The sequence below is a fragment of the Anguilla rostrata genome, chromosome 2, assembly GCF_018555375.3.
Source record: "Anguilla rostrata isolate EN2019 chromosome 2, ASM1855537v3, whole genome shotgun sequence".
Taxonomy (NCBI): Eukaryota; Metazoa; Chordata; class Actinopteri; order Anguilliformes; family Anguillidae; genus Anguilla; species Anguilla rostrata.
Genome location: NC_057934.1, coordinates 73,697,050 through 73,724,701, shown reverse-complemented (window position 1 = coordinate 73,724,701; position 27,652 = coordinate 73,697,050). Strand labels below are relative to the sequence as shown.

At 46.5% G+C, this 27,652-nt stretch overlaps 2 protein-coding genes and 1 long non-coding RNA gene across 5 annotated transcripts in view; 1 reads left to right on the top strand and 2 right to left on the bottom strand.

Annotated features, from left to right (window-relative positions):
• The window catches only part of nploc4 (NPL4 homolog, ubiquitin recognition factor), a 28,345-nt gene extending 18,470 nt beyond the window's left edge, over window positions 1-9,875 (bottom strand). For 2 of the 3 annotated variants that reach the window (XR_010328567.1, XM_064324393.1), the window contains exons 1-5: window positions 9,664-9,873; window positions 8,344-8,424; window positions 7,318-7,427; window positions 5,454-5,705; window positions 1,909-1,957 (exon numbers count right to left, since the gene is read on the bottom strand). Coding sequence is in view for 2 of the 3 variants with exons in the window: in XM_064324393.1 (XP_064180463.1) it covers window positions 1,909-1,957; window positions 5,454-5,705; window positions 7,318-7,427; window positions 8,344-8,424; window positions 9,664-9,678 (507 nt within the window). In the remaining variant the exon portion in view is untranslated. Of the gene's footprint in view, window positions 1-1,908; window positions 1,958-5,453; window positions 5,706-7,317; window positions 7,428-8,343; window positions 8,425-9,663 lie in introns of all 3 variants that reach the window. The other variant, XM_064324394.1, reaches the window with a different exon arrangement.
• Window positions 9,876-10,370: 495 nt separating this feature from the next.
• Window positions 10,371-14,750, top strand: tspan10 (tetraspanin 10). The gene is made up of 3 exons (XM_064324395.1): window positions 10,371-10,688; window positions 11,224-11,804; window positions 13,655-14,750. Exons 1-3 carry the CDS (start codon window positions 10,596-10,598, stop codon window positions 13,959-13,961), a joined length of 981 nt encoding a protein of 326 aa, XP_064180465.1. The 5' UTR covers window positions 10,371-10,595; the 3' UTR covers window positions 13,962-14,750.
• Window positions 14,751-15,968: 1,218 nt separating this feature from the next.
• LOC135249112 (uncharacterized) lies at window positions 15,969-17,635 on the bottom strand. Its single transcript, XR_010328566.1, has 2 exons — window positions 17,522-17,635; window positions 15,969-17,293 (listed from the first exon to the last, which is right to left on the bottom strand). It is a non-coding gene; the product is annotated as an uncharacterized LOC135249112 (long non-coding RNA).
• Between the last annotated feature and the right edge of the window lie 10,017 nt (window positions 17,636-27,652).

Here is a 27,652-nt window from a genome sequence, read left to right as displayed (position 1 = left end):
CAGAGATGTCAATCACAAACACAGGGCTGTAAACTAATGAGACACAGAAACGTGAGGAATGTCATATCCTCTACGCTAGTAAGCTGCTACTTTAGCCAACTGCTCATTATACTAATGACCTGTTACCCATGCTAACTGCTTTCTAGGCTAATTACATTACATTACATTTGTTTAGCAGACGCTTTTATCCAAAGCAACATACAAAAGTGCATTTCGTGGTCATGGACAACTACAAAACACAGGTTCAATAAGATACAATACTTACTTCGTACAACTATTTCTAGCCAAGAACACAGTTTAGTTCACACAGTGAACACTATTCTGACCTAACCTCTGCCAAGCCAACTAGGCAGAAGAACAAGCTACAGTATTACGACAAATACAAATTACCAAAAAGTGCTCGGATGGGGGAACACGTAACAAGTGTCATCAAAGGGGGGGAGGGGGGGGGGGATTTAGAGTGAAATATACAGCGTGGTGGTGGTTAGTCTAGGTATAGTCTGTAGAGATGAGTCTTCAGGCCACGGCGGAAGATGGGTAGTGAGGGGGAGGTTTGGAGAGGGACGGGGAGTTCGTTCCACCACTGGGGAGCTAGGGTGGAGAAGCTCTGTGATCCCTTTACTTGGGTGGGAGGGGGTGCAAGGCGCCCTGCTGCTGCAGAGCGGAGTGGTCGAGCAGGCGTATAGGATCGAATCATGTCCTGCAAGTAGATAGGGGCTGTCCTGTTGGCTGCAGTGTAGGCAAGGGTCAGGGCTTTGAACCGGATCCTGGCGGCGACCGGTATCCAGTGAAGTGTTCGCAGCAGAGGAGTGACGTGGGAGAATTTGGAAAGGTTGTAGATGAGTCGGGCAGCGGCATTCTGAATCATCTGTAGTGGCTGTATGGCACAAGCTGGCAGGCTTACAAGGAGAGAGTTGCAGTAATCAAGGCGAGAGATCACCGTAGCCTGGACGAGCAGCTGGGTGGAGTGCGTCGTCAGGTATGGTCAAATCCTTCTGATGTTGTACAGAAGGAATCTGCAGGACTGTGATGTTGCCTTGATGTGCTCCTTGAGGTCCAGTTGGTCATCCAGGACCACCCCCAAGCTCTTTGCAGAGTGAGAGGCAGTCACTGTGGTACCATCAACCGTGATTGAGAGCTCACGAAGTAAGGAGGTCTTGTATGGGAAGAAGAGCAGCTCAGTTTGTTGAGGTTGAGCTTCAGGTGGTGGCTGGCCATCCAGGTAGAAATGTCATCCAGGCAGGAAGATATCTTATCATGGATGAACTGCAACCCAGGCTAACTGCTCTTTATGCTAATGGTCTGCAACCCAAAGTAACTGCTTTCTATGTTAATGAACTGCTCTTCATGCTAATAAACAGCTACCCAGGCTATCAGCTCTTTATGCAAATGACCTGCAACCCAGGCTAAATGCTCTGCTAATAACCTAGAACCCAGGCTAACTGCTCTTTATGCTAATGACCTACAACCCAGGCTAACTGCTCTGCTAATGACCTGCAACCCAGGCTAACTGCTCTGCTAATGACCTGCAACCCAGGCTAACTGCTCTGCTAATAACCTGGAACCCAGGCTAACTGCTCTTTATGCTAATGATCTGCCACCCAGGCTAACTGCTTTCTATGCTAATGTCCTGCAACCCAGGCTAACAGCTTTCTATGCTAATGTCCTGCAACCCAAGCTAACTGTTCTTTATGCTAATGATCTGCTACCCAGGCTAACTGCAGACTAAGATGATTAATTAAATTAACAAAATATTATGATATTGTTATTGTGATCGTTGGCTTTGTCTAACAACATTATGTTTAATGTCAGGTCCCCCAGTAAAACAATTCTATCCAATGATGTTTGCTCATGAGGCCCACCTGCACCAGCACACACAAAGGTGCAGTAAATCAGGTACACACTTACCTCTAATGGAACACAGTGCACACACTTCCCCATTGGACCATGTCTACATCTGTACCAATACACAAAAAACAAGAATGTCAGACTCCACATACACATACATACACACAAACATGCAGATATGCACACAGACACGCATCCACACACACACACACACACACACAGACACACACACAGACACACACACAGACACACACACACACACACACACGCGCGCACACACACGCATCCACACACACACACACACACAATCGTTAACATGCATACAAAAAAATCTCTTTATGAACATTTACTGGCATTTAGCAGACCTACTTATCCAGAGTGATTAATAATGCGAACACAAACGCGAAATCAGGGATCAAGGGGCAGTAATTCCCAAGAGAGGGAAAGCATAATTCTGAGAGAGGTGGAATAAAATAGACAGAAGTAGAGAAGCACAGGCTCTGAGAACACAAACAGAAAGAAGGCACACCTAGGCACACGTGAGGTAGGGCTGACCACAGAAATCTTGGTCAACCAATAAACACTTCTTTTTTTTAATTTTTTTTTTTTTTACCTAAAGTCGATTAAACGTTAAAACATAGATTTTTGTTGTCTTCCTCAATTTACTGATTTCAGACCACTGGCCAGGGGTAATAGCTAAATTAATAAGCTAGTTGGTGTACTTCACCAATAGCTGAACAATAGCCCACCATAAATGCAGAAAAAAACAAGGCCACTTTTACATTTCGATACAAGCACCCAGATTTTTCTTTTTTTTTTTCCCAAGCAAATTCGGGGGAAGAAAACAACCCCACAGTCACATGTAATAAGCATCTCGGCAACTCTGAGAAACACACTTGTTACAGACAAGGCTGGGTGCAGAAAAAATGCTTTTCTTTAAATTTTGTTTCTGTTCAGCATATCGTACAGGGAGGCTGGAGCCTTGGATGGAGCGCTTGGTTTCTATACAGCATGTGGTACAGGGAGGCTGGAGCCTAGGTTTCTGTTCAGCATATCGTACAGGGAGGCTGGAGCCTTGGATGGAGCGCTTGGTTTCTATACAGCATGTGGTACAGGGAGGCTGGAGCCTAGGTTTCTATACAGCATGTGATACAGGGAGGCTGGAGCGCTTGGTTTCTATACAGCATGTGATACAGGGAGGCTGGAGCCTAGGTTTCTGTACAGCATGTGGTACAGGGAGGCTGGAGCCTAGGTTTCTATACAGCATGTGGTACAGGGAGGCTGGAGCCTAGGTTTCTATACAGCATGTGGTACAGGGAGGCTGGAGCCTAGGTTTCTGTACAGCATGTGGTACAGGGAGGCTGGAGCCTAGGTTTCTGTACAGCATGTGGTACAGGGAGGCTGGAGCCTAGGTTTCTGTACAGCATGTGGTACAGGGAGGCTGGAGCCTAGGTTTCTATACAGCATGTGGTACAGGGAGGCTGGAGCTTAGGTTTCTATACAGCATGTGGTACAGGGAGGCTGGAGCCTAGGTTTCTATACAGCATGTGGTACAGGGAGGCTGGAGCCTAGGTTTCTGTACAGCATGTGGTACAGGGAGGCTGGAGCCTAGGTTTCTGTACAGCATGTGGTACAGGGAGGCTGGAGCCTAGGTTTCTGTACAGCATGTGGTACAGGGAGGCTGGAGCCTAGGTTTCTATACAGCATGTGGTACAGGGAGGCTGGAGCCTAGGTTTCTATACAGCATGTGGTACAGGGAGGCTGGAGCCTAGGTTTCTATACAGCATGTGATACAGGGAGGCTGGAGCCTAGGTTTCTATACAGCATGTGGTACAGGGAGGCTGGAGCCTAGGTTTCTATACAGCATGTGGTACAGGGAGGCTGGAGCCTAGGTTTCTATACAGCATGTGGTACAGGGAGGCTGGAGCCTAGGTTTCTATACAGCATGTGGTACAGGGAGGCTGGAGCCTAGGTTTCTATACAGCATGTGATACAGGGAGGCTGGAGCCTAGGTTTCTATACAGCATGTGGTACAGGGAGGCTGGAGCCTAGGTTTCTGTACAGCATGTGGTACAGGGAGGCTGGAGCCTAGGTTTCTATACAGCATGTGGTACAGGGAGGCTGGAGCCTAGGTTTCTATACAGCATGTGATACAGGGAGCCTAGGTTTCTATACAGCATGTGGTACAGGGAGGCTGGGGCCTAGGTTTCTATACAGCATGTGGTACAGGGAGGCTGGAGCCTAGGTTTCTATACAGCATGTGGTACAGGGAGGCTGGAGCCTTGGATGGAGCGCTTGTTGTGACTGACGGTGCTGACTTAATGGGGGAAAGAGTGCTCTGCGTCCACACAGTAGACAGGAGCACTTAAACTCCCGATTGCCACATCTCACAAGCATGAGAATCTGGATCCTAGCTTACGCCAGAATCTGTACCCATTGTATAGATTCTTGCAGGGCACGCTATGATAACATTTTCTCCCAGTATTCAGCAATATGGTTAAAATTCTAAGCCCTATACAAATACCACTGTATGCTAAGTTAACGTTGACAGTTACCGTCCAAAAACTGCCAAAAAACACAGAAAGCACCAAAAAGAGGAGGAAATCACCAAAATGGCAAAAAAAGGCTAAAATCACAGAATCTGTGACATGCAGTGAATGCTTATAAATCACACATCGGAGAATAGATCACTCCATTTAGTCAGGCAGAATATTTGTGGACACTGGGATTGTGACAGTGTGGATGTTGGGAATGTGATGGTGTGGACATTGGGTTTGTGATGATGTGGATGTTGTGTTTGTGAGGGTGTGGATGTTGGGTTTGTGATGGTGTGGACCTTGGGTTTGTGATGGTGTGGGCGTTGGGTTTGTGACGGTGTGGACGTTGGGTTTGTAATGGTGGGGACATTGGGTTTGTGATGGTGTGGATGTTCGGTTTGTGATGGTGTGGACGTTGGGTTTGTGATGGTGTGGACGTTGGGTTTGTGATGGTGTGGACGTTGGGTTTGTGATGGTGTGGACATTGGGTTTGTGATGGTGTGGATGTTCGGTTTGTGATGGTGTGGGCGTTGGGTTTGTGATGGTGTGGGCGTTGGGTTTGTGATGGTGGGGACGTTGGGTTTGTGATGGTGTGGACGTTGGGTTTGTGATGGTGTGGACGTTGGGTTTGTGATGGTGTGGATGTTGGGTTTGTGATGGTGTGGATGTTGGGTTTGTGATGGTGTGGACGTTGGGTTTGTGATGGTGTGGACGTTGGGTTTGTGATGGTGTGGACGTTGGGTTTGTGATGGTGTGGATTTTGGGTTTGCGATGCTGTGGACGCTGGGTTTGTGATGGTGTGGACGTTGGGTTTGTGATGGTGTGGACGTTGGGTTTGCGATGGTGTGGATGTTGGGTTTGCGATGGTGTGGATTTTGGGTTTGTGATGGTGTGGACGTTGGGTTTGTGATGGTGTGGACGTTGGGTTTGTGATGGTGTGGACGTTGGGTTTGTGATGGTGTGGACGTTGGGTTTGCGATGGTGTGGACGTTGGGTTTGTGATGGTGTGGATGTTGGGTTTGCGATGGTGTGGACGTTGAGTTTGTGATGGTGTACAGACTGACTCACAGCTGAGGGTCTCTGTTCCTGTAGATCTTGCCGTCCTGCTTGGCCAGATACTGGTCAATCTCGTCCTCAGAGATCTGGGGCGTGGACTGTGAGCGGGGCACTGCTGAGGAGGAAGAGGCGGCAGCGGAGGAGGCGGATGATGAAGATGATGTGGAAGGTAACGAGGAGGAAGTGTGAGGGCCGGTCACATCCATGACCTCACCTGAGGGCCCAGGAGAGCCTGACGGATACAGGAAGAGCATGTCCCCGTGCCTGTGGAGACAGGACCGCGTTACAGCTGTACAACCGTACAACCGCACAAATGAGCTATACAACCACACAACCACACAACTGAGCTATACAACCACACAGCCGTAAACTGATCTATACAACCACACAGTCGTACAAACTGAGCTATACAACCACACAACCACACAACCGTACAACTGAGCTATACAACCACACAGTCTTACAACTGAGCTATACAACCACACAACCGTACAACTGAGCTATAAACCCACACAACTACACAGCCGTACAACTGAGCTATACAACCACACAGCCGTACAACTGAGCTATACAACCACACAGCCGTACAACTGAGCCATACAACCGCACAACCATACAACTGAGCTATACAACCACACAACCGAACGACTGAGCTATACAACCACACAACCGTACAACTGAGCTATACAACCAAACAACCGTACAACTGAGCTATAAAACCACACAACTACACAGCCGTACAACTGAGCTATACAACCACACAGCCGTACAACTGAGCTATACAACCACACAGCCGTACAACTGAGCCATACAACCGCACAACCATACAACTGAGCTATACAACCACACAGCCGTACAACTGAGCCATACAACCACACAACCATACAACTGAGCTATACAACCACACAACCGAACGACTGAGCTATACAATCACACAGCCGTACAACTCAGCTATACAACTACACAACCACACAACCGTACAACTGAGCTATACAACCACACAACCATACAACTGAGCTATGCAACCACACAACCGTACAACTGAGCTATACAACCACACAACCACACCAACGCATAACCGTACCATTTGCACAACCACACAACCGTGCCATACAACAGTACAGCCACATAACCGTACAACTGTACAATCATACAACTACACAACAGTACCACACAACCATACAACTGAGCCATACAACCACGCAACCATACAACTGAGCTATACAACCACACAACCATACAACTGAGCTATACAACCACGCAACCATACAACTGAGCCATACAACCACGCAACCATACAACTGAGCTATACAACCACACAACCACCCAACTGAGCCATACAACCACATAACCGTACAACTGTACAATCATACAACTACACAACAGTACCACACAATCACATAACCACACAACTGAGCTATACAACCGTACAACTGTACAATCATACAACTATACAACAGCACCATACAACCACACAACCATGCCATACAACCACACTACCGTACAACCACACCATTTGCACAACAACCACACAACCATGCCATACAACATTACAACCACAAAAGCACACAACTGAGCCACACAACTGTAAAACCACCCAATTTGTATAATCATACAACACAACCGCACCATACAGCCACATAATACACAACTGAGTCACACAACATATAATACAACTGTACAACCGTACTACCGCACCATTTGTAAAATCACACAAGAACATAATCGTGTGATACAACTGTACCATCATTTACTCAAACAGTCTGACCTGAGATTATTCTGACATAGACACAGACAATAGACAACACACACACACACACACACACACACACACACACACAGACACAGACACAGACACACACACACAGTCACTCACTTGATCTTAAGCAGGCTAAGGGTCTTGTTCTGGGAGAGTATCTCTCCTGTCTTGTTGCGGTTCAGATACACAGAGAACCCATTGGAGCTGAAGCCAAACTCCTTGGCAACCTGCAGGTGAAAGGAAACAGAGCTCAGGTAATACTGCTGAAGCTGAGGAAACAGAACTCAGTTAATACTGCTGAATCTGAAGAAACAGAACTCAGGTAATACTGCTGAATCTGAGGAAACAGAGCTCAGGTAATACTGCTGAATCTGAAGAAACAGAACTCAGGTAATACTGCTGAATCTGAAGAAACAGAACTCAGGTAATACTGCTGAATCTGAGGAAACAGAACTCAGTTAATACTGCTGAATCTGAGGAAACAGAGCTCAGGTAATACTGCTGAAGCTGAGGAAACAGAACTCAGGTAATACTGCTGAATCTGAGGAAACAGAACTCAGGTAATACTGCTGAATCTGAGGAAACAGAACTCAGGTAATACTGCTGAATCTGAGGAAACAGAAGTCAGGTAATACTGCTCAAGCTGAGAAAACAGAACTCAGGTAATACTGCTGAATCTGAGGAAACAGAACTCAGGTAATACTGCTGAACCTGAGGAAACAGAACTCTGGTAATACTGCTCAAGCTGTGGAAACAGAACTCAGGTAATACTGCTGAAGCTGTATTAAACATAACTCAGGTAATACTGCTGAATCTGAGGAAACAGAACTCAGGTAATACTGTTGAAGCTGAGGAAACAGAACTCAGTTAATACTGCTGAATCTGAGGAAACAGAACTCAGGTAATACTGCTCAAGCTGGGGAAACAGAACTCAGGTAATACTGCTGAAGCTGAGGAAACAGAACTCAGGTAATACGGCTGAATCTGAGGAAACAGAACTCAGGTAATACTGCTCAAGCTGAGAAAACAGAACTCAGGATACACTGCTCAAGCAGAGAAAACAGAACAATCTTACTATTTGACGCCATTACTGATCTTTGATGGTAGTATTGATACTTGATGGCAGTACTGACACCTTATTACCTTCTTGAGAAACGCGGCCGCCGTCTCCCGCTTGGTGGACGGGATCTTTTTCATCCCATCCGGAGACTGGACGCGGATGATCTGGGAATAAGAGAAGAGTCTGTGAGACTGCGTAGTATGCCGAATCATATAATTAAACTGGACAAAAGCATAGATAGGGATATCTGTTTTAATACGAGTACAACGCCCCAAAACGAGAGCATGAACTTTAGTTTCAATATGAGCGATGCGATCACGTAATTGTTCTGGTACACTATTATCCAATGCAGTTTCAATCCAACGCGATGCAATTACCTCGGGGGGTGGGGGGTGGTAACGTTTATTGCCTTTCAACAAATAATCGCATGCCCTGTCACAGAGCGGGGACTCGATTACAGCCGGCCTGACACCAGAACAATGGGAAACTAGATTAGACATATCTGAGTAGAGACATGACTTTGCACAAAACAGCATGACATGGCATCAGCCATTTAATGGAATGCTCGTCATTTCAAACCTGGCGACTTAAGATTTCCCAGTAAAAACGTTACTTTAGATACTTGTAATGTGCTATGGTCTGGCCAATGTAATCAATTTTCTAGCATTAATAACATGCTAGCAAGCTTGCGTGAATTCATTTGAAACCAGTGACAGCTAGCTAACTCGCAACATAATAAGTTCCCTGAAGTTCCGTTACAAGCCAAACTCAGCACTATGATACAGTTAGCTAAATTCGCCAGCTATATGACCGCGCATGGAGGGCGATCAATGAAAAAAAGTATCTAGCTATCTAGCTAGTTAACTAGATAGCGAAGATCACAGTTCGCGAAGGAACTAGCTAAATCACTCATTTGGAATTCGCTAATTAGAAAGACAACTGCAAACTAGCTAGCTATAATGAGCTGCCAAACTGACTAACTAATTAGTGCTTGCCATTGTTAATGTAAATAAGTAACAACTTAGCTAAAAGAGGCTAACGTTAGCTGCGTTACTGTACGTAGCCAGGCTGATACCAGCTAGCAGTAGCCTAGCTTGCTAATGTAATGTTTTTCTTTGTCACACGCGACTTTGCATTTTTCAAAACTGTTCCCAAATTGAACTTAAACTCATGTATTGCAATGACGATGTACATGTGGCAAACCCGGACTACGTAGCTACCAACCGAGTTGTGTTTATGCGCAGTTGGTTTTGTTTTTGCTGTATTTGCCTTTAGACCTAGCTCTGCGGCCCGAAACTGTGCTAGCTGCCAACTGCTAATTCTGCTGCCTCATCACTCCGGCAGACTTCGCTGCCACCGAACTCACTACCAGTTGTTGTATAATCACTTAGCTCATTACTTACTATGTTTTCTGCCATGGTCACAGGTGCTGCTCCTTCTCCGATGTGCTTCTCAAAGTATTGTGGAAATTCTATGTTTTTGCTTTCAAATGTTTTAATGATTGTCGGAGTTACCGAAACTACATCTCACTGCTTGGGTACCGGGTGTCACAAGCTAACAACACCGTAGCTTGTAGACCCACACCTACAACGAGTCCTGGCTGCAACAGAGTCGCTAAGCATTTCAGTTCCGGTACACAACGGTTCCACTTCCCCTACTGGTAAACCACGGGAAACACAACCACGACTGAAATGCAAAAAACACAGCGTTTAGAGGAGCACCAGAGAATCCATTACAATTACATTACGTTACATTTATTTGGCAGACGCTTTTATCCAAAGTGAATGTATGTGAAGTGGGACGAGAAAAATAAACAGGAACACACATTTACATTAAATTTCACCTGATACCTTAAATAACGGTGACATATTGAAATACTACATGCTTTCAAAAAAGTTAACAGAAATATGCTTCATTTTCAATTACATTTTGAAATCATTTAAAAAGCATTACTGGTAGCTCCAAACAGGAAAAAACAGGTACACAGGTACACACGTATACACGTGGTTGGAGAAAGTGTAATAGAGAAGTGCAAAGTGCTCTTTCTGCATAGTGCAGCACTGAAGTTCTGCTTCAGGTCTGGTATTTGACATGCGCTTCTTCTCCCCTGAAACAGCCACAGTGGGAGCTTCCTAATCTCTGTGTTATGACTCTCACATGATTCTGCAACTACTATATCTCTGGGCAACAGACCAGCTGAGTGCTACAACCCCCCAACCCCAATCCCCTCCTCTCTTTCTCTTTCTCACTCTGCCTCTCTCTTACTCTCCCTCGCTCTCTCGCTCTCTCTCTCTCTCTCAGGAGAAGACTCCACATATCCTGGCTCCTGGGAAATATGAGACAGTTTAAGGTGTTGAAGCTCCTTCGTTTCTGGAGGACCAGAGAGGACGACGCGCAGAATAAAGAGACGGCTCCACTCATACCCAAGGTACCCTGCGGTCATGATAGCGGCTGTCCTAGCCTTCTGAAAGTTCCCCCTGAACAAAGGGAGCTCTCGCAATGGGACAACTGCTGTGGGAACACCCAGGGTAAATTCCAGCGACAGTATGTATTGTTGTTTATACTCAACAAATGATATCTGGTCAAAACAGTAAGTGTGTGCAGCTCCTCTTCCTCATGTGTTATGCGTTTGGCTGAGAGACAAACAGGGCTGTCCAGCCATGCGACACCAGCCTTGCAGGATCAACTTCTGTGGTAAAAACAGCAGTTCTTCCATGTGCACATGGGCTCATCTTGTCCTGAGTCATTCTTTTGCATTTAATCATGTCCTTACGTGTCATCTCAAATCTAAAGTTCTCTCGCACCCCATCTCTCTCTCTCTCACTCACTTTCATTCTCCCTCTCTATCTATCCCAATCTCTCTCCCTCTATCTTTCCCTCTCTCCCTCACTTGCTATATCTTGCTCTCTCCCTCTTTCATCCCATCTCTCCCTCTTTCTCTCTCTCTCTCTCTCTCTCTGAAGGAAAATATTGATACGCAGGCAGCTGTATTTGATTCCACTAACGGAGAAGAGGTGCATGATGGGAAAGCTTGGCAGGATGAGCCTGTGAGCGGGCAGGGAGGCTGGGCACCGTCCTGGTCATGTGACTCGGTGCTGAAGAGCCTCCTCTTCCTCAGTAACCTGCTGTTCTGTGTGGTGGGGCTGGTGGCGCTGGCGCTGGGGGTGTGGGGGCTGGTGGAGAAGGAGTCCCTGGCGCAGGAGCGGGTTGGGCAGCTGGGCGCAGACCCCATGCTGCTGGTCCTGTGCCTGGGGCTGGCGCTGGCGCTGCTGTGTCTGTGCGGGTGTGTGGGCACACTGCGGGAGAATGCCTGCCTGCTCCGAGCCTTCAGCGCTGCCCTGCTGGCCCTGCTCACCTCCCAGGTGCTGCTTGCCATCGCCGTCTACGCCCTCCATGGGCAGGTAGGGGCCTACCTGCGCTCCGCCATGCTGCTCGCCATGGCCCGTTACCAGGACGACCTGGACCTGCGCTTCCTCACCGACGAGCTACAGATGGGTCTGCAGTGCTGCGGAGCCGACAGCTACAGGGACTGGGAGATTAACATGTGAGTGTGTGCAGTAACACAGCTACAGGGACTGGGAGATTAACATGTGAGTGTGTGCAGTAACACAGCTACAGGGACTGGGAGATTAACATGTGAGTGTGTGCAGTAACACAGCTACAGGGACTGGGAGATTAACATGTGAGTGTGTACAGTAACACAGCTACAGGGACTGGGAGATTAACATGTGAGTGTGTGCAGTAACACAGCTACAGGGACTGGGAGATTAACATGTGAGTGTGTGCAGTAACACAGCTACAGGGACTGGGAGATTAACATGTGAGTGTGTGCAGTAACACAGCTACAGGGATGGGAGATTAACATGTGAGTGTGTGCAGTAACACAGCTACAGGGATGGGAGATTAACATGTGAGTGTGTGCAGTAACACAGCTACAGGGACTGGGAGATTAACATGTGAGTGTGTGCAGTAACACAGCTACAGGGACTGGGAGATTAACATGTGAGTGTGTGCAGTAACACAGCTACAGGGACTGGGAGATTAACATGTGAGTGTGTGCAGTAACACAGCTACAGGGACTGGGAGATTAACATGTGAGTGTGTGCAGTAACACAGCTACAGGGACTGGGAGATTTTGCAGTTGTGTTTATTGTATCAGTGGTTTCATCACTGCAGGTATCCACAGGTGAAGATGTGTATGCTGTGTGGAAGTTGCAGGTGAATGTGTGTGTGTTGTGTGTATTTCACAACTGAAGGGGTGTATGTTGTGTGTAATTCACAGCTAAGGGTGGTATGTGTGTGTATTCACTCGATGGGAATGTATGTAGTGTGTGGTATTTCACAGCTGAAGGGTGTAGTTGTGTGTTATTTCACAACTGAAGGGTGTATGTTGTGTGTATTTCACAGCTAAGGGTGGTTTGCAGTGTTTATGTTATTTCACAGCTGAGGTATCACAGTAAGGTGTTAGTGTGATTTACAGCTGAATGTGTGTGTGTTGTGTGTATTTCACAACTGAAGGGGTGTATGTTGTGTGTAATTTCACAGCTGAAGGGGTGTATGTTGTGTATTTCACCGATGAAGGTATGTATGTTGTGTGTATTTCACAGCTGAAGGGGTGTATGTTGTGTTTATTTCACAACTGAAGGGGTGTATGTTGTGTGTATTTCACAGCTGAAGGTGTGCATGTTGTGTGTATTTCACAGCTGAAGGTGTGTATGTTGTGTGTATTTCACAGCTGAATGTGTGTATGTTGTGTGCATTTCACAGCTGAAGGGGTGTATGTTGTGTGTATTTCACAGCTGAAGGGGTGTGTGTTGTGTGTATTTCACAGCTGAAGGGGTGTATGTTGTGTGTAATTTCACAGCTGAAGGGGTGTGTGTTGTGTATTTCACCGATGAAGGTATGTATGTTGTGTGTATTTCACAGCTGAAGGGGTGTGTGTTGTGTGTAATTTCACAGCTGAAGGGGTGTGTGTTGTGTGTAATTTCACAGCTGAAGGGGTGTATGTCGTATGTAATTTCACAGCTGAAGGGGTGTATGTTGTGTTTTTCACATCTGAAGGTGTGTATGTTGTGTGTATTTCACAGCTGAAGGGTGTATGTTGTGTGTATTTCACAGCTGAAGGTGTGTGGGTTGTTGTGTGTATATTTCACAGCTGAAGGGGTGTATGTTGTGTGTTTTTCACAGCTGAAGGGGTGTATGTTGTGTTTTTCACATCTGAAGGTGTGTATGTTGTGTGTATTTCACAGCTGAAGGGGTGTATGTTGTGTGTAATTTCACAGCTGAAGGGGTGTATGTTGTGTGTAATTTCACAGCTGAAGGGGTGTATGTTGTGTGTATTTCACAGCTAAAGGTGTGGGCTGGTCTAACTGACGCCCCTCCTTTCCCTCCCAGGTATTTTAACTGCTCAGGGCCAGGGGTGCAGGCCTGTGGGGTACCCCCGTCCTGCTGTGTGGACCCCCTTGAGAATGGCACTGTGTGGAATTCGCAGTGTGGAGTGGGGGCTCAGAGGCTGGATGAGTTTTCGGCTCAGGCGGTTGTGTTCCTGGGGGGGTGCCTGGGGGGGATCTCCCGCTGGGTGGAGCGGAACTCAGGCTCCATAGGGGTGGTGGGTGTGGTCCTGCTGGGTGTGCAGGTGTTGGGGGTGTTCATCTCCACATGGCTGCTCGAGCACATTCAGAGAAGCAAGTCCCAGTACTGAGCCCGCCCATAGCAGCAGTGACCCCTCCCACAGCAGCACTGACTCCACCCACAGCAGCAGTGACCCAACCTACATCAGCACTGAGCCCGCCCATAGCAGCAGTGACCCCTCCCACAGCAGCACTGACTCCACCCACAGCAGCACTGACCCCTCTCACAGTCAGACTAACCACACCCACAGTAGTACTGGTCCTGTCCACATACACACACTCACACTTCACAAACACACATGTACACTTAATTACACATACACTCACTCACTCAATCACACACATCCAGATGAACACACACACACACACTCACTGAGTCATTAGCTGCCGTAACAGTCCACTGCAGTGGTGACATTTTAACACAAGAGGGCAGAAGAGGCCAGCAGAATAGGGCAGTGTAGGCCTATGGTACTGTTACAGGCTGCTGCACACATATATCTATTTCTCTACACGTAATGAATACTGTATAATTTTTTTGAATAAAATAATCAATGGTGAATCTCTGGTCGATCTCAATGGGGTAATCCTGGTTAAATAAAGGAAATTTAAAAAATAATACTGTAAAGACTGAGCCACCAACTCTGGGTTAATAGTATATTATAAACAACGATGGGTGGAATCTGTACTATATTGTAAAGAATGATAGGTGGAGTCTGTACTATATTATAAATAATGATGGGTGGAGTCTGTACTATATTGTAAACAATGATGGTTGGAGTCTGCACTATATTATAAATAATTATGGGTGGAGTCTGTACTATATTATAAATAATTATGGGTGGAGTCTGTACTATATTATAAACAATATGGTGGGGTCTGTACTATATTATAAATAATGATGGTCAAATTCTGTACTATATTAAGTAATGATGGGTGAGTCTGTACTATATTTAAACAATGATGGTTGGAGTCTGCACTATATTATAAATAATTATGGGTGGAGTCTGTACTATATTATAAATAATTATGGGTGGAGTCTGTACTATATTATAAACAATGATGGGTGGAGTCTGTACTATATTATAAATAATGATGGTTCAAATCTGTACTATATTATAAGTAATGATGGGTGGAGTCTGTACTATATTGTAAACAATGATGGTTGGAGTCTGCACTATATTATAAATAATTATGGGTGGAGTCTGTACTATATTATAAATAATTATGGGTGGAGTCTGTACTATATTATAAACAATGATGGGTGGAGTCTGTACTATATTATAAACAATGATGGTTGGAGTCTGTACTATATTATAAGTAATGATGGGTGGAGTCTTTGCTATATTATAAATAAAGATGGGTGGAGTCTGTACTATATAAATAATGATGGGTGGAGTCTGAACTATATAAATAATTATGGGTGGAGACTGTACTATACTATAAATAATGATGGGTGGAGACTGTACTATATAAATAATGATGGGTGGAGACTGTACTATACTATAAATAATGATGGGTGGAGTCTTTACTATATTAGAATATACCCACAAAAGAACACTTTGTTCATTTTTTCAATTTTTCTTTATTTTGATGTGGTCCTATAGAGGTGTCATGGATTGGCCTTTGGGTTCAGGAGATGTGGGCCTGCTACACAAATATTATCTGTACACTGTCATTGTTTCACCCTGCTTTACCCACCTACCCACAACCCCCTGCTTCAGCTGGCCAATCACAAGGCCAGGCTTTCAAACCAAACAGGAGAGTGATGATATAGCTCATATAGAGCTGTATATGAAAGATAAAAAGCACACATCCAGGTGAGTTTTTTAAGAAGCTAAATGAGTATGAGGAATCAAGGATAAGATAACATGAGGAAATTTACACAGGCAAGAAAAACAGGTCTGCCGCTGTACATGCAAGGGGATGAGTCTGAAGATAGACAGAGTGAGAGAGAGAGTAAAAGAAAGTGTGTGTGTGTGTAAGAGTAAGAAAAAAAGAGTGTGTGAGTGTAACACAGAGACACAATATGGGTGTAATAGAGATACAGAGAGAGTGTGTGTATGTTTTTGTTTGAGAGAGAGACTGTGTGTGTGTGTGTGTGTGATAGAGAGAGAGAGAGAGAAATAATGATAACAGAGTGAGTGAGTGCTTTCTTTGATGAAAAAAGGGGAGTGGCCTAGTGTAGCCTCACTTTGGGAGAGGGGAGTGGCCTAGTACAGCTGCACTCTGGGAAATTGATGTTCTTGACTATGGGAGAATCCATATCCCTTAATACCACACCCCTTTGCTCAGGTCTCGAGTGGTGATTGGTGCAGGTGGCAGGGGGGATTGTAGCAGGTGTGTGTGACAGTGACAGGATTGGTTCCTTGTACTGCAGTGGGTGTGGCCTGCTCTGAACGAACCAGTGGGTTTGTGTTCAGTGAATACCCACTATTTCACTTTTACCACCAGACACCCCAGCACTAATTCTACAAGTAAAACACAAATAAATCAATAAATATAAATATACAAACAGAAAGGCAGAAAAAAGAGAGAAAAAACAAATCAACACTCAATGCATAAATAAATAAATATGCCAGAGTGCTAGTGGACAGCAGTGACCTCACAGATACAGCACAAAACAAGCTTGTACTCCTGAGGGAACTAAATCAGAAAAAAAGAATGAATAAACAAGTAAGACGGAATTTGTGATTAATCTTTTGGTCGATAATATATTCGTATAGAGGTTAGAGTAGGACAGAAAGGGGTTTATGCTGGAATCCTACTCCTGTGGCGACGCGCTTGGGATGGGGGAGAGCAGGGGGACAGGTGTGGGGCTGAGGGGGGGTCCTGGCCCCGACCCTGCCTCTACAGGACCCGGATTTTGGGATGGAGGGGTGGTGCTCGTGAAGCAGGGAACCGACCCCTCCCACAGGGGAAGGGTTTTGAGAAGTCATGGGTCTGCGAGCTGATTAACTCACTGAGAGGCTGCCTCATTGCATCACGTTTCATTCCGAGAAAGAACGAGGGAGAGAGAAAGAAAGAAAGAAAGAAAGGAAGAGGACAGGAGAAGAGCAGAGCAGCAGAGATGAGAGAACAGTTATTGGCAGGCTGGTCTCTACAGAATGACTATGGGGAGGGGTTATTAATAGCAAAGGTGGATGTGAACTTTGGAAACAGAGAGAAATTATGAAGAGCAGGACAGTAAGGTTTTTTGGAGACTTTCTTTCCTTTTAGTTTTTATAATGGTTGCTGTTCTTGGTTTTGTTTGGTAAAGTACATGTTGTACTCTTATAGCTGCATCCAGAAAATGTGTGGTGGAGGGGGATTGTGGGAAGCTGGAGGACTCAGATGATGCCATACTGAGCCAGCTCATGCAGCTCCAGGTGATTAAAGGCCTCCCATGGACAGATCACAGTGATGTCTGCAAGACAAAGAAGAGTGCTTACACACACTCACTCACACACACACACACACACACAAACACACACTCACTCACACACACACACACACACACACACACACACACTCACTCACACACACACACACTCACACACACACACACACACACACACACACACACACACACACACACTCACACACCGCACCTACAGTCTCAGCACATACTGTAATACATTTCAGCCAAACTCACCAGTGCCTAATCCCTCCATTCCAGGGATGTCATCTCCAAATCTGTGGGAGACAAGAAAAGTAATAAAGAAAAAAGGTTATCCAAGCCCCAAATACAGCTCAATCACACTGTCACACTGTCCCCGCATTAAATACAGAGCATCAACTTGTCACACTGTCCCCTGCGGCCGCATGTAGAAGTGCACAGAAATACAGCTCAATCTGTGTCATACTGCCCCCTGTGGCCACATGTAGAAGTGCACAGAAATACAGCTCAATCTGTGTCACACTGCCCCCTGTGGCCACATGTAGAATGCACAGAAATACAGCTCAATCTGGACACACTCCCTGGTGGCCACAGTGGAGTGCCGAAACGCTCACTGATCACACTGTGTGGCCCAGTAATGCAGGGGTGGTCCCTGGACCCCCGTGCGGGTGTGCTCTTAAACTGGCGGGTCTGCCGCTGCTTGAATTGGGGGTCCTTGGTGTTGGCCGGGCGCGGTGGAGCGTGTGGCGATTCTCAGCTTGGGGGCAGGTCATGGTGGGGGCGTGTGCACGCGATGGAAAGTGGCTTTATGGTGTGCTGCAGATGGGAAGTGACCAGCAGAGTTCAGCATGAACTAGAGGAGAGAGAGCAGAGAGAGAGAGAGAGAATATATTATTATTATTATCATCATTATTATGTTGTTGTTGTTTTGTTATTATTATTATCATTATTATTATTATTATTATACCAGTATTAACTCTGGAGGCATTGCCTACATGTGACTTTCTGGTTGTCGAACTGAAGATTTATATTATATGTAAACGGATGCTCTGGCAATACTGTGTGTAATATATGTGTGATGCCAATAAAGCATATTTTATTTAGAGACTGTGTCGGACAGGCTGTTCACAGTCATGCAGACAGCATTGGCTGGGCAGCTGGGGGAGGGGCTGGTCACACTGCAGACAGTAGAGTTTTGCTTGAAAACGATAAAACAATATGCTCAACAGGCCATGGAAGAATATTTCAATTTCAGCTGATTAACTTGATAAAAATCAATAAACTATATATAATCATGGTTGGTAACCATTGTATAAGCAGAATAAACCACTCTGGGCTGTCCCATTATTGGAAAATAGGGACCTCGGCATTGCCTTGGCCGCACCACCACCCTCGTCGTACAGCCCGGAGTAGTTTATTCCTTACTTAATCTGCTGTAGAATGTATTTTATTCTGTAATTTAATTTTTCAGTGTTATCATTCTCACCTTCTTCCACAGTTTATTTGTCAAACTGAACTGTTGCACCTCTGAAATGTGCTTCACAACTGTGGGACTTTGGAAAGCACTGTTTTCATAAAGATCATTTATAAAGATCAATTTACAAATTGAATTATTATGCAGAATAAAGCTATGAATGTATCTCTATGTACAGCACATGTAGTGAAACAGTCTTGAGGAAAGCTCTAGCCAATCAAAAAATATTATTATTATTATTATTATTATTATTATTACTACTACTATTATTATTATTATTATTTATTTTAATTTATTAATTTATTTTATTTCACCTTTATTTCACCAGGCAAGTCATTAAGAACAAATTCTTATTTACAATGGCTGCCTGACAAGCGACAAAAGCCACTTAAGGGAAGGGGAGGTGGGCTAGAAGATGAAAGCATGTATTATTATTAATTAACATTAATATTATTAACATTAATATTATTATTATTATCACTACTGCTGCTGGTACTACTACTACTACTTCTAATAATAATAATAATAACGGAAACATGGCCATGTCCTTTATGAGCTCTTTAACGATCTTCTTTTTTTTGTTGCCATTTTTCTCCCATTTCTCCCCCAATTTAGTCGTTATACCAATTCCCCGTGTGTATCACGGCCCTGTTCGATGCGCTACCCTTCTGTACACTACCCAGACGGCCCGACCTTCTTAATAAAAACATTGTTATCAGACCGTCCTCAGGATTAAAATCCATATTAAATTAGCACTGTATTGGGGTGTGGATTACAGAATGACACCTGTGAGGATGACCCAATTCCCATAATCCTTTGCTCAAGTTAATGAAGCCCCTCCTCTCTCCCCTGGTTTTTATGCTGACTAGGGCCAGGCTAATCCCATTAGTACAAGGGCAGACCATGCTGACCATGCAGATCCAGGCCGGGGAAATCCCTCCAAAGCCTGACCCCCCCCCCCCATCCCCCCCCACCCAAATTAGGGGGGTCACATCACGGCATCCCGCAGAGGAGGTCACTCAGAGGAGAAAAGGCTTGTTAATGCATTAATGGCTGTGTGGGATGTTGGTGAAGTTCGGTCTGAGTAAGAGCTCCAGCTAAATGCCTGTCATGTACTGAAAACTGTAAATGTCTGAAGCCCTAATTAGATAATGAGTGTCACAGACACAATGAATGCTCACATTTACAGATGTTTTGTTTTTCAAGCTGTTGAATGTGATGTATAATATCTGAACAGGTATGTTTACATATATTTAGATATATTTAGTAACACATAAATATGGTAAGTTTTTATGGAATTGCTCTGAATAGCAGTGAAGCTGTTATATGAAGCTCATATCTGGATTAACATTTCAGGCATATAAGGTCATATTAGCAGGACACACTCATACATGTGTTCCTGACACAACACTGATTTGATACAAAACTAATTTGATTTAAAGTGGAGTTGTATTGGAGACTACGACCAATGAAGAAATAAACAGCAGACCAACCAAATCACACCTCAACAACAACATTAGAATTGCCCTTAACATAATGGAGAAATCAACAGACATCAAGTGTATCATCAGAGAGAACTTCCATTCCACCAAAAAAAGATTGAAGCTGTAAACAAGTGCCTTCTCCATAGGAAACACACGCAGCTCGACTCTTACAACAAACAGGCAAGCAAGCGTTTTGTCTGCTCGTGGATTCCTCCACAAACTGCTGCTTTCCGTCCTTCTTCACATGTCAGCTGTTTAGCCACAATAATATCATTACTCATATTCAATTTGCAGTCCTCAATCAATCAATCTCTATTGTTCCTGATGAGCTAATCATAAACAGCCTATTTATAAATCACAAACATGGAACAATCAATGACCCTATGAAACACTAAAACACTGAGCTGAAGCTGGAAACACAGACCCTATAAAACACTGAGCTGAGGGCAGAAACACTGATGAACACCATGCAGGGAACCCGGAGGGCGCGGGGATTTCTGCAAGGTTGCAGCAGTGAAGAGTCCAATCACAGCAGGTTCCGAAAGCTCCTCTCCTCCACAGTGTGCGTTCGGGAGGTCCGAGTCCAGCCTGAACACAGGCAAGGGCACAGCAGCAGCACTGGGGCTGGGAGTCAAACCCGCAGCCTCCTGCTGTATAGCCACTGCTTCTGCTTTACACCTCCCTCCATTCTCCACGCCTCCTTTACATTCTCATCGTCCTGCCCACCTTTCACTCTTTCATCCCTCCATCCCATCCCTCTCCCATCTCCACCCCTGGCGCGCTCGGGCGCTCAGGTGAGGGGTGGGGGCCATAGAGCCTCAGACAGGGCCGTACTCACCACGGTGGCGGCTGGCGGTCGGCTGGTTGCTGGGCGTGAGTGTGGTGTCTGTGGCGCACAGTGACAGCTGCTAGGCGAGGCTTGGTGTGGAACAGGGCCCTTAGCCACCCTTCCTCTTATACCCCATCAGCCCCGCCCCCCCCCTTCCCCCCCTTCCCCTGACCCCCTGCCATTGGTGCAGGGTGTTCAGGGGCGGGGATAGGGTGGGTTCAGAGTGCTGAGGGGTCTGAAGACTCTTATATGAGAGTAGAAAATATACAGTTTGAATATATTTCAGTCGGACTTCGATGCAATGCATCAAAAATGAGAAATAATTCATGATAAAAATAATGAAGGGGGGTGTAAAGTTCTGAAGGCATTATATGTACAGTATTTTCACTGTATTAATAACTCCTACTGAGAGTTCTGATGCATGGATAGCAGAAACCAGAGCAGGTTTGATTTATGGGGCAAAGGCTGCATTTGTGGTTAGACGAGAGAAGGCTACAGTAAAGCACTCCTTATTTACTGGAAGAAGATTCCAAGCACGAAGGTTCCAGAATGAGTACGAAGGTTCCGGAATGACCACAAGGACTTGTCCAGTGACGGTACTGTTACACAATCTCCCAGCCCCTGTCCTACCCCACCCCTACACAAACAAACACAGTTTACACACACAGATAGCAAACACATACAGCACACATATAGCATGCACAGATAGCACACACAGATAACACACACATATAACATGTGCAGATAGCACACACAGATAACACACACATACAGCACACACAGATAATACACACATATAGCACACACACATATAGCATGTGCAGATAGCACACACAGATAACACACACATACAGCACACACAGATAACACATATAATTCAAACACAGTTCATACACCCATAACCCATGCATCTCGGCACTCTTACAGACTGAATTAATTGCACAAGCCAGATAATCTCTCCCTCAGTCAAAGCCTCAGTCAAATAGTAACATTCACCTTATGTACTTGCTATTTGGGGGTTCAGGTTTGGTGTTTGCTATTTGGGGTTCAGGTCTGGTGTTTGGGGGTTCAGGTCTGGTGTTTGGGGGTTCAGGTCTGGTGTTTGGGGGTTCAGGCCTGGTGTTTGGGGGTTCAGGCCTGGTGTTTGCTCTGTCTCTTGCCTTGCTACTCTGTAAAGTGTCTTTGTGACAGTTCTCCGCTATACAAAAATAAAAAAAATAAAAAAAATGGAACTATGCTATTACCGCTTGTGTCTCTCTTCATCTCTACTCCTCCACCTGCACTCATCTCGCTTTACTCCTCCGTCACGTCCCTCCATCTCCCCATCCTCGTATTTACCCCACCATCACAAGCTTGAAAACACAGACTCAGCCTCAATCAGAAAGACGAGACGAACCCTGATGTGTCTTATGAAAGAGCTGATGTGCCTTATGAAGGTGAACACCAGAGCCCTGGACCTGAACACCAGAGCCCTGTACCTGAACACTGATCACTCCCAACACCAGAGCCCTGTACCTGAACACTGATCACTCCCAACACCAGAGCCCTGTACCTGAACACTGATCACTCCCAACACCAGAGCCCTGTACCTGAACACTGATCACTCCCAACACCAGAGCCTTGGACCTGAACACTCATCACTCCCAACATCAGAGCCCTGGCCCTGAACACCAGAGCCCTGTACCTGAACACTGATCACTCCCAACACCAGAGCCCTGGACCTGAACACTCACCACTCTCCACACCACAGCCCTGGACCTGAACACTGATCACTCCCAACATCAGAGCCCTGGACCTGAACACTCATCACTCTCCACACCACAGCCCTGGACCTGAACACTGATCACTCAACACCAGAGTCAGAGCAAGGGGTGTATGATGTCACCATGGTGATGAAATGAGGTACTGACAGGGCATCATCACCTAACCCTAACCCCCCTCCCCCCACTTACACAACAGCTCAGTGTTAAACATATTAACCCTTTGTACTGCAGGCCTTGTGGTGAGTATCTCTGCAGTGTCTTATAAATGGCAAAACTGCAACACCAGACCGGCAGCTGACACCTGTTAAAATGAAAAAAACCATCCATCTTGTGTGCTCAAAAACAAAAACACCACAGACCGAGCCTGGGGGCGGGGGCGTGCACTCGTGGGGCAGCTGCTGGCATAGGTGCGGGCAGAGGGCCAGAAAGGACTTATTCTCTGTGCTGGAGATAATCCGGAATGTTCTCAGCCACGCAGAATCTCTCCCTCTCAATCGGCGAAGACGTCAGAGGCCTGAGCGCCATGGAGCCCATTCTTTTTCCAACACGTCAAAGCTAAAGAGCACGAGCTAGCGCACCTCCAGATCCTCCAGATCCCCGTGTCCCTGTGTGTGTCCCTGTGTCTGCATCCCTGTGCCTGACCCTGTGTCTGTGTCAGTGTGTGTCCCTGTGTCTGCGTCGCTGTGTCCCTGTGTGTGTCCCTGTGCCTGACCCTGTGTCTGCATCCCTGTGTCAGTGTGTGTCCCTGTGTGTGTCCCTGTGTGTGTCCCTGTGTCAGTGTCCCTGTGTGTCCCTGTGTCTGCGTCCCTGTGCCTGACCCTGTGTCTGTGTCAGTGTGTGTCCCTGTGTCTGCGTCCCTGTGCCAGACCCTGTGTCTGCATCCCTGTGTCAGTGTCCCTGTGTGTGTCCCTGTCAGTGTCCCTGTGTGTGTCCCTGTGTCTGCGTCCCTGTGCCTGACCCTATGTCAGTGTGTGTCCCTGTGTCAGTGTCCCTGTGTGTGTCCCTGTGTCTGCGCCCCTGTGCCTGACCCTGTCTGTGTCAGTGTGTGTCCCTGTGTCTGCGTCCCTGTGCCTGACCCTGTGTCTGTGTCCCTGTGCCTGACCCTGTCTGTGTCAGTGTGTGTCCCTGTGTCTGCGTCCCTGTGCCTGACCCTGTGTCTGTGTCAGTGTGTGTCCCTGTGTCTGCGTCCCTGTGCCTGACCCTGTGTCTGCATCCCTGTGTCAGTGTGTGTCCCTGTGTCCCTGTCCCTGTGTGTGTCCCTGTGTGTGTCCCTGTGTCTGCGTCCCTGTGCCTGACCCTATGTCAGTGTGTGTCCCTGTGTCTGCGTCCCTGTGCCTGACCCTGTGTCTGCATCCCTGTGTGTGTCCCTGTGTGTGTCCCTGTGTGCGTCCCTGTGTGTGTCCCTGTGTCAGTGTCCCTGTGTGTGTCCCTGTGCCTGACCCTGTGTCAGTGTGTGTCCCTGTGCCTGACCCTGTGTCTGCATCCCTGTGTCTGTGTCCCTGTGCCTGACCCTGTGTCTGTGTCCCTGTGTCAGTGTGTGTCCCTGTGTCTGCGTCCCTGTGCCTGGCCCTGTGTCTGCGTCCGTGTGTCAGTGTGTGTCCCTGTGTCTGCGTCCCTGTGCCTGGCCCTGTGTCTGCGTCCGTGTCAGTGTGTCCCTATGTCTGCGTTCCTGTGCCTGGCCCTGTGTCTGCATCCCTGTGTCTGTGCCCGTCCCTGTGCCTGACCCTGTGTCTGCATCCCTGTGTCAGTGTGTGTCCCTGTGTCTATGCCCGTCTCAGTGTCTGTCTCTGTGTCGGCTCTGTAGTTAAATGTTACATTTTGTAGATGTGTGTATTTTTTTGCTAACATAACTAATCAATATGATCTATAGTTAATAATCAGTGACTCACCTTGTAGTTTAGATGGGAGGGGCCCTGGCTCTCTATCAGGCAGTAAATATGACCTCATTGGCTGGGTATGGGAGACCAATGAGTGTAAGACATGTAGATTTGCAAGGCTGCAGGTAAACTTGAGTACTGTGATATGAAAGCAATAAATTCTCAGAGGGACCGCTTCTTTATGGGACTTACATACATCATGTGAGAACTGACCCCTTCTGCAGAATGAAGAATACTTCACAGTTCTTACCTCATACTCCTTCCGTGGAATCTAACATGTCTTTCTGTCTCTCTGTCTATGTGTGTCTATCTGCCTTGTCTGCCTGTCTGTGTGAGTCTGTCTGCCTGTGTGTGTGTGTGTGTGTCTGTCTGTCTGTGTGTGTGTGTCTATCTGCCTGTGTCTGCCTGCCTGTGTCTACCTCTCTGTGTGTCTCTGTCTGCCTGTCTGTGTGTGTGTCTGTCTGCCTGTCTGTGTGTCTGCCTGTGTCTGCCTGTCTGTGTGTGTCTATCTGCCTGTGTCTGCCTGCCTGTGTCTGCCAGTCTGTGTGTCTCAGTCTGCCTGTGTCTGTCTGCCTGTGTCTCTGTCTGTGTGTGTCTATCTGCCTGTCTGTGTGTGTGTGTCAGTTTGTCTGTGTCTCTCTGTCAGTATCTGTCCGCCTGTCTGTGTGTTCAGTTTCTCTGTGTCTCTCTGTTTGTCTGTCTGCCTGTCTGTGTGTGTGTCTGCCTGTGTCTGCCTGTCTGAGCGTCTCTGTCTGCCTGTGTGTGCCTGTCTGTGTGTGTCCGTCTGCCTGTGTCTGCCTGTCTGTGTGTGCGTCTGTCTGCCTGTGTGTATGTGTGTGTGTGTGTGTGTGTGTGTCAGGTCAGTGTCTGCCTGTCTGTCTGTGTGTATGTGTGTGTGTGTGTGTGTGTCAGGTCAGTGTCTGCCTGTCTGTCTGTGTGTATGTGTGTGTGTGTGTGTCAGGTCAGTGTCTGCCTGTCTGTCCGTGTGTATGTGTGTGTGTGTGTGTGTCAGGTCAGTGTCTGCCTGTCTGTCTGTGTGTGTGTGTGTGTGTGTGTGTGTGTGTCAGGTCAGTGTCTGCCTGTCTGTCTGTGTGTATGTGTGTGTGTGTGTGTGTGTGTGTGCATGTCAGGTCAGTGTCTGCCTGTTTGTGTGTGTGTGTGTGTGTGTGTGTGTCAGGTCAGTGTCTCTCTCTGTCCGCGTCACTCAGCTATCCAGCTCTGGGTACTGATTCATCATCCCAGGGCTCAGGGTCACTGTTGCCAGGGAAACAGCATGTGCCACAACACCATGGAAACGGCACGATCCAAGCGCACATGCTGGAGATTAAAATCCCCAGTGACCCTGAAACAATAATCAACTGTCTCCAGCTCTTTCACAGGAGTTTAACATCCCCAGTGACCCTGCAACAATAACCAACTCCCTCTTTCTCTTTCACAGGAGTTCAACATCCCCAGTGACCCTGCAACTAACCAACTGCCTCTTTCTCTTCACAGGAGTTCAAATCCTCAGTGACCCTGCAACAATAACCAACTGCTCTTTTCTTTCACGAGTTTAACACCCATGATCCGAAACAATAACCAACTGCCTCTTTCTCTTTCACAGGAGTTAACATCCCCAGTGACCCTGAAACAATAATCAACTGTCTCCATCTCTTTCACAGGAGTTTAACATCCCCAGTGACCCTGCAACAATAACCAACTGCCTCTTTCTCTTTCACAGGAGTTTAACATCCCCAGTGATCCTGCAACAATAACCAACTGCCTCTTTCTCTTTCACAGGAGTTTAACATCCCCAGTGACCCTGCAACAATAACCAACTGCCTCTTTCTCTTTCACAGGAGTTTAACATCCCCAGTGACCCTGCAACAATAACCAACTGCCTCTTTCTCTTTCACAGGAGTTTAACATCCCCAGTGACCCTGCAACAATAACCAACTGCCTCTCTCTCTTTCACAGGAGTTCAACATCCCCAGTGACCCTGCAAACCAACTGCCTCTTTCTCTTTCACAGGAGTTTCACATCCCCAGTGACCCTGCAACAATAACCAACTGCCTCTTTCTCTTTCACAGGAGTTTAACATCCCAGTGACCCTGCAACAATAACCAACTGCCTCTTTCTCTTTCACAGGAGTTCAACATCCCCAGTGACCCTGCAAACCAACTGCCTCTTTCTCTTTCACAGGAGTTTCACATCCCCAGTGACCCTGCAACAAAAACCAACTGCCTCTTTCTCTTTCACAGGAGTTTAACATCCCCAGTGACCCTGCAACAATAACCAACTGCCTCTTCCCTTTTGCTCTTTCACAGGGAATCACACTAATGTGTCAGTGCACGCTGGGGTCATTTATGTGCAAGCCCAGGGTGAATGACTGACTCAGTATTCATTCATGCACTAAGTATTCATTCATTCACACAGTGTGATGACTGCACTACAGACTCAGTTCACTGCATCATTTGTACAAAATCTTAATATTTTGTGGACCAATCAGGCAGTTTGCATTACTGTGTGTCACACTCGTGGGGGGGGGGGGGTCACACGCTTAGTAACGGCTCTGGGCTGTCAATCACAGTGTGCCCGGACTTCTTGACCATATAAGGGTCCCCCCGTTTCCCTACTGCACAGTCTCTGGCTCCAGTTTCTACAATATGGTGGCACAAGAACTGCACTTTGCTCCACTAGTACTGTAGTTTGTACATGGTGAAACCAAAAGGCATAAAATACCCTTGAATAAAAGCTGAGAATTGGTCATATGCAGACTGTTTGATTACTAATCTAAAATTGTGGAGTACAAAGTTAAATCAAGAAAGAAAAAAAAGCCTTTGTCCCAAACATTAGGGAGGGCTCTGTAGAACAGTCAACCATTGAGAGCAACAGTACATTTCAAAGGCCCAAGACACTCCCTAGTGGCAGTGCACACACCAACAGGCTTCAATGAATTAACTACCACAAGCTGTCAAAA

What these genes read in the sequence shown, in the direction of transcription:
- tspan10 (XM_064324395.1), top strand. Translation starts at nt 10,596, where the DNA reads ATGAGACAGTTTAAGGTGTTGAAGCTCCTTCGTTTCTGGAGGACCAGA. An exon ending in CGGCTCCACTCATACCCAAG is followed by an intron (nt 10,689 to 11,223) that starts GTACCCTGCGGT and finishes CTCTCTCTGAAG; the next exon opens with GAAAATATTGATACGCAGGC. An exon ending in AGGGACTGGGAGATTAACAT is followed by an intron (nt 11,805 to 13,654) that starts GTGAGTGTGTGC and finishes TTTCCCTCCCAG; the next exon opens with GTATTTTAACTGCTCAGGGC.